Here is a 6,440-nt window from a genome sequence, read left to right on the forward strand (position 1 = left end):
GTGTGTGCGTTTTTGTGACAAATGAGGACATCAATTTGTATAATGACAAAGGTATTGTATAGGTATTACAATGAGAAGGTGACTTTTCAGGACATTACCCCATGTCCCCACTTTTCAAAACACTTATAAATCACACAGAATGGAGTGTATTGAAAATCTGAAATAGCACAAAGTTTCCTGTAAGGGGTAGGTTTAGGGCTAGGGTTGGTGTAGGGCAATAGAATATACGGTCTGTACAGTAGAAAAACCATTACGCCTATGGGATGTCCCCACTTTTCACAAAAACAAACCTGTGTGTGTGTGTGTGTGTGTGTGAGAGAGAGAGATGACTGAAAGGAGCTTTTGTTTCTTTTCTCAGTATGGTGACTTTGACCTGTGACCTCTTGTCTGTTTGGAAAGTGACCATCAAAGCACTGACCTCACACACACTCTCACCTGCTCTATGTTGAACCTATGTTAACTTTCCTTAAGATTTATTTTTAAACAAAACAGGCCTAGAAGCCGAACTAGCCTTGTTGAAGATCTCAAAACTAACCGAATTCTTTTTAAAACTATTATATTCTTACGCGTATATGGTTTTGCAGAATCGCTTCAGCTGCACGAGTTACATAATATCTGCTGTCCCATTTGAGCCTGACCAAATCAGATTCGGCTCGTCCCGTTCCCCTGCATCATGTGTTTCTGAAAGGAGCTTTTGTTTCTTTTCTCAGTATGGTGACTTTGACCTGTGACCTCTTGTCTGTTTGGAAAGTGACCATCAAAGCACTGACCTCACACACGCTCTCACCTGCTCTATGTTGAACCTATGTTAACTTTCCTTAAGATTTATTTTTAAACAAAACAGGCCTAGAAGCCGAACTAGCCTTGTTGAAGATCTCAAAACTAACCGAATTCTTTTTAAAACTATTATATTCTTACGCGTATATGGTTTTGCAGAATCGCTTCAGCTGCACGAGTTACATAATATCTGCTGTCCCATTTGAGCCTGACCAAATCAGATTCGGCTCGTCCCGTTCCCCTGCATCATGTGTTTGTGTCAAACTCCTGCTCAGTGCCTACCTGTGATTAAACTGGACACCAGAAGAGGGAGCACCAGCATCTGCAGCATTCTCATCAGCAGCTCTCCAGGAAAGGAGAAGTACTTCACCTCTCGATAGGACATTTTATACGGCCGCAGTCCGAATCCCAGAATTATACCTGTGAGAAAAACACACATGCACCTTTAATTGATCTGTAAAAAAACTTTTGCATTTAGCTTTAAAAAAAAAAAGTGTTTAGGTTGTTATGTAACATGTTTTTTTTATATACTGAAACAGAAGAAGACAAATGAATGTCATGACTGTGAAATAGTTCAAGTGTGTTGTACTGTGTCAGTGCTGAAGTCCGAGCACAATACTGTCTTTGTCAAAACAAGCCTAAAGAAAAGCTAATGGAATTTCTATCACAATTTGGAACTAATCATAATGGGATCCAAAGGGAAACCGGATGTTAGTTTGCATTTAAAAAACAAGATTTCCACTTCATCATATTGGTTCCAAAGTATCATAAAAATTCAATTGAAATGTTCAGTATTTTTTTTTAAAAGCTAAGGTTCAGTGTTTTATGATATTCAATGCGAAAAATAAAATCTAATATGTTGAATATGATGTTGGCATAACAAAATACTTGCTAAATAATGCTGTATGACATTAAATATGTTCCCTTGAAACATTAATGTATGTAATATAAATTAGGAGATTAATCAGCCATTTTTTGGCCATTTTGAGATTCACAATTTTATAAATTTCACACACACAGTAGTGCTGTCAAACGATTAAACGCACCCAAAATAAGTTTGTTTGCATAATATAAGTGTGTGTTCTGTGTATATTTATTATGTATATATAAATGCACACACATACAGTATATATTGAAAATATTTACATGTATTTCCATGTCTATATTTATATTAATGTAATTTATATTATAAATAAATATATTTAATATATAAACATAAAATTTTTCTGAAATATATACATGCATGTGTGTGTATTTATATATACATATATTAGCACACATACATAATGTAAACAAAAACTTATTTTGGATGCGATTAATCGTGATTAATCATTTGACAGCACTAACACACACACATATATATAATATATATTAAGGTTATTTTATGTAATGTTAAACTTATAAAATTGTGAATTCTAAATAAATATTTTTGTAATATTCATTTTTTGGTTTTATATTAAATTGGTTTATTCATTAATATTACATTTTAACCCATTGTATATAACATATTTAGCTTTATATTTAATTGTATTTTTATTATTTACACACACACTTATATAATATATATTAAGGTTATTTTATGTAATGTTAAACTTATACAATTGTGAATTCTAAATAAATATTTTTGTAATATTCATTTTTTGGTTTTATATTAAATTGGTTTATTCATTAATATTACATTTTAACCCATTGTATATAACATATTTAGCTTTATATTTAATTGTATTTTTATTATTTATTTTATTCCATTATAATATTATTAAATTTTCACTTTTTTTTTTTTTTTTTACTTGTATGCAATTTTTACTTTTATATTTATTAGCATTTTGATTCAATTCCAATATTATGTAAATCTACATTTGTGGGTGTTTTTTCCCTTTCAGAGTAGTATAGGCACAGACAGTCATCTCAACGTCAAACATCATCTCACCAATGATGACGGCAAGGACTGTGAGGATGACGAAGGCATTCCGCCTGAAGAAGCCTTTGACGTCATCAGTGGTGATGTTCTGTACGGTGTTGCGCGCCCGCTGGGAGCGCTCTGTGAAGCCGGCCCGCAGCTGCTGCACTCTGCTGCGCTGCAGTCGCGTCTCTCCGTTACTCTGAGTCATGCCTGATGGGGGCGCCACACCGGAAACACCAGACACCGCTGAACGATTAACGGGAAACACTCCGCTTCGAACAATAACTGCAGAGAACAGCATACAGGTAACCTCTCTAATGCAATAACCAGCTAAGTAATAGTAATATTAGAGGTTACTCAATTTTTTACATTTTCTTACGAAATTGTGAGTGCACCGAAAAAAGTGGTGTAGGATTTACATTGAAACAATTGCCACTCAGAAATACAAGTAAATTTCACAAAACAAATTACAAAGATACAGCAAGTAACGTTGAATTAAACGTGAAATTTTAGAAGGTAGAAAGGCTGAAATAGTATTTCTTGTAAAACGTACTTATTTACCATTTGGTGGTGGTGTTTTCTCGTACAAAAATTGCCGCCGATTTTGTGTTTTTTACTGTGTTTGCATCACTGCCAGTGTTGGGGGTAACGCATTACAAGTAACGCGAGTTACGTAATCCGATTACTTTTTTTCAAGTAGCTAATAAAGTAACGCATTACTTTTTAATTTACAAGAGAATATCTGAGTTACTTTTTCAAATAAGTAACGCAAGTTACTTTTTTTTTTCCAATTTATTTACTGACAGCTCTCCTGTCCCCTTGTTCAGAGAAATCAGATGTTACTGTAGTTCAAAATAAATATGAATATGCATTAATTCATCTCACTCACAAAAAAAAACACAGATTCAGTATTCCTCAAATTGAATAAAAATAATGCAATTCAGAATATGACGCAAACCTGCAATAATTAAATGTTAAACAACACAAATATCCTTTATGTATAAATCCCATTCTATTAAGCAATGTCTTTGCTTCTGACCTTCGATGATCCAGTTCAACCGTACTAATAAGCACAAATTACTCTAGACAACATTTGTGTGTCTTTGTTTATTGCTGAAGTGTGTTGAAATTTCTTCTTCTGCACTCTACTGTACGGATGTAACTTTACTTTCCCTTCAGCCTGAGGCTTATTCATTTCACATTTGGTGTGAAAAGGCTTTTATATTTGCCAAAAATATAACTTTTTTATTTTAAAAACAAACAAGCAAGCCCTGTCCAGATTTAAAAAGTAATGCAAAAGTAACGTAACACATTACTTTCCATAAAAAGTAACTAAGTAACGTAATTAGTTACTTTTTTATAGAGTAATTCAATATTGTAATGCATTACTTTTAAAAGTAACTTTCCCCAACACTGATCACTGCACAGTAAAAAAATATTTTGTCATACTTGCAAATTTGTCAATAAAACAATGATTATTGGAGTACGTTTAAAAAAAATACTATTTCACTCTTTCTACTTCAATATAATTTTTTTTTCATGGTAGGTGTCTGCAAATCAAAAGAGATTAAACAATTGGATTGGTCTATGTCATGTTTTAGCTTGTTTTATCATCCACAAAGTGAAAATCATGAATCACATCTTCAAGATATGTACAGTAATAGCACACTTTTCTTTAACAGGCCGCAAGATTTGACCGTATTATTATAATTAGGTTAGTAGTTTGTTCAAAGCAACAATAATAGTGATGCTTGCTTAAAACTAAAACACTTGAAACTAATCTAAATTGTAAAAAAAAATTACGGTTAAAAAAAGTGCATTTTACAAGAAAATACTGTTTCAGTTTTCTAGCTCAAATTTCATGTTAATTCAATGTGTTACTTTCCGTTTTCTTTAATTATTTGTGAAATTTGCTAGCAATTTCTGAGTGAAAATTGTTTCTACACCATTTTCTTTAAATGTGAAATTAAATTTGTAGTACACTCTTTAAAAACAAAGGTTCCAAATGGGGTTTTCGCAACAGTTCCACAGAAAAAACATTTTTGATTCGTTTCCCTAAAGAACCTTTCAGTGAACAGTTCTTAAAAGAACCATTTTTTTCTCAGTATGAAAAACATTTGATAATCTATAGAACCCTTTTACACTATATAGAACCTTTTGCGCAATAGAAAGGTTCTATGAATATTGAAGGATCTTCATGGAACCATTGATGCCAATAAAGAACCTATATTTTTTTAATAGTGTAAAGAACCTTTTGAGGTTCCATGGATGTTAGGTTTCTTTTAGAACCATTGGTGGCAATAAAGAACCTTCACTTTGAAGAATGTAGGTTTTTTTGTCATTTGGAAAGATACACATCCAATGCATCCAAATTTAGGTTCTCTTCACCAAATAATTTTTATTTGACTAGAAGTCCCTCTCAGTCTGTACGTTAAATTCTTGTACCATTTGCACACAAACAGTCAGACTGCAAACATGTGTCCGAATGATTTCATTACAAGTGACTTTAGCAGGTCAGCGCACAGGTCTCTGAAACGCAGCCAGATGCGTCTGCGTTCAAAAAGTTACTTGGAACACAGCCAAGTGTGCTAGGAACACAGCCAGACCAAACATTGCCACTCTCCCTCTCACACACTTGGACTCACATGGTCTGAGAAAACTCCCACATTTAGAACAATAACAGACAGTTACTCACATCAAAATAAGGGATTCAGTCCAACCCTTCCTCTGATGAAGATCCTCTGCGCTGAGAGCCTGGAGAGAAGTGTGTACTTAGAAAGAAAATCACAGGAGTCTGCAAGGAAGGCCCTGCAAGCGTGAAGGGTGTGAGTGAGAAGGACAGGGAAGAGCCAATAACAGAGTGGAGGGAGATGTGAAGGGGCGGAGCATGCTGAAAAAGAGAAGTTCTTTCATATTGCCAGCTCAACTGTGGGAGGGGCTTTGGAAAGAGCCCCTCCCACTTTAGATGAAGAGATTGTTTTCACATGCAGTTAGAGCCACATGAAACAAAAACTGATTACTGACCTAATGTGAACATCTTGGATCATTTTCAAGTCATCTGGATCATGATCAAGTCTTGTAACAACTTGTGGGCTCTACTCCAAGTCAGTTAAAATGATATTCACAACCCATTTCATTTGCATAATCTGACATATTTGGGTGAAGTGAGGTATTAGTAAGTAAGTCAATTTTATTTAAAGAGCACATTTAAATTCAGCTTACACTGACCAAAGTGCTGTACAAGACAATCATAAAATACAGTAAAGTATCAAAAGAAATATTAATTAAAATCCAAGATAACAATACTAATCCATAAATGAAAAATCAGGAAAGGCCATAGAATAAAGATGCGTTTTAAGTCTAGACTTAAAAATCGAAATAGACCGAGCACTCTTAATGTCAGGTGGCAACTGATTCCATAACCGTGGAGCAGCTACCCCAAAGGCTGTGTCACCTTTAAACTTAAGTCGTGACCGTGGGACATATAAAATAGCTTTATTAGCAGATCTGAGAGATTTAGGAGCTTAATTAAATTAGATAAGATCAGAAATGTGTGATGGGGCTTGTCCATTAAGTGCTTTAAAAACAATCAACAAAATTTTGAATTGAATTCTAAAGGAGACTGGAAGCCAGTGGAGCGACGCTAAAATTGGAGTGATATGATCACGTATTTTTGCACCAGTTAACAATCTGGCCGCTGCATTCTGGACCATCTGCAAACGAAGATTGAGGAAGACCTAGGTATAAGGAATTACAATAG

At 34.1% G+C, this 6,440-nt stretch overlaps 1 protein-coding gene across 1 annotated transcript in view; it reads right to left on the reverse strand.

Moving 5' to 3' along the window:
• The window catches only part of LOC107594554 (excitatory amino acid transporter 1-like), a 15,482-nt gene extending 9,943 nt beyond the window's left edge, over positions 1-5,539 (reverse strand). Inside the window, exons 1-3 of the mRNA XM_016284640.1 lie at positions 5,376-5,539; positions 2,708-2,965; positions 1,060-1,197 (exon numbers count right to left, since the gene is read on the reverse strand). Of these exons, the coding sequence (XP_016140126.1) occupies positions 1,060-1,197; positions 2,708-2,888 (319 nt within the window). The 5' untranslated portion in view covers positions 2,889-2,965; positions 5,376-5,539. The remainder of the gene's footprint in view (positions 1-1,059; positions 1,198-2,707; positions 2,966-5,375) is intronic.
• Positions 5,540-6,440: the final 901 nt, after the last annotated feature.

This window comes from Sinocyclocheilus grahami, unplaced genomic scaffold (assembly GCF_001515645.1).
Source record: "Sinocyclocheilus grahami isolate Dianchi unplaced genomic scaffold, SAMN03320097.WGS_v1.1 scaffold186.1, whole genome shotgun sequence".
In the NCBI taxonomy this organism is placed as follows: domain Eukaryota; kingdom Metazoa; phylum Chordata; class Actinopteri; order Cypriniformes; family Cyprinidae; genus Sinocyclocheilus; species Sinocyclocheilus grahami.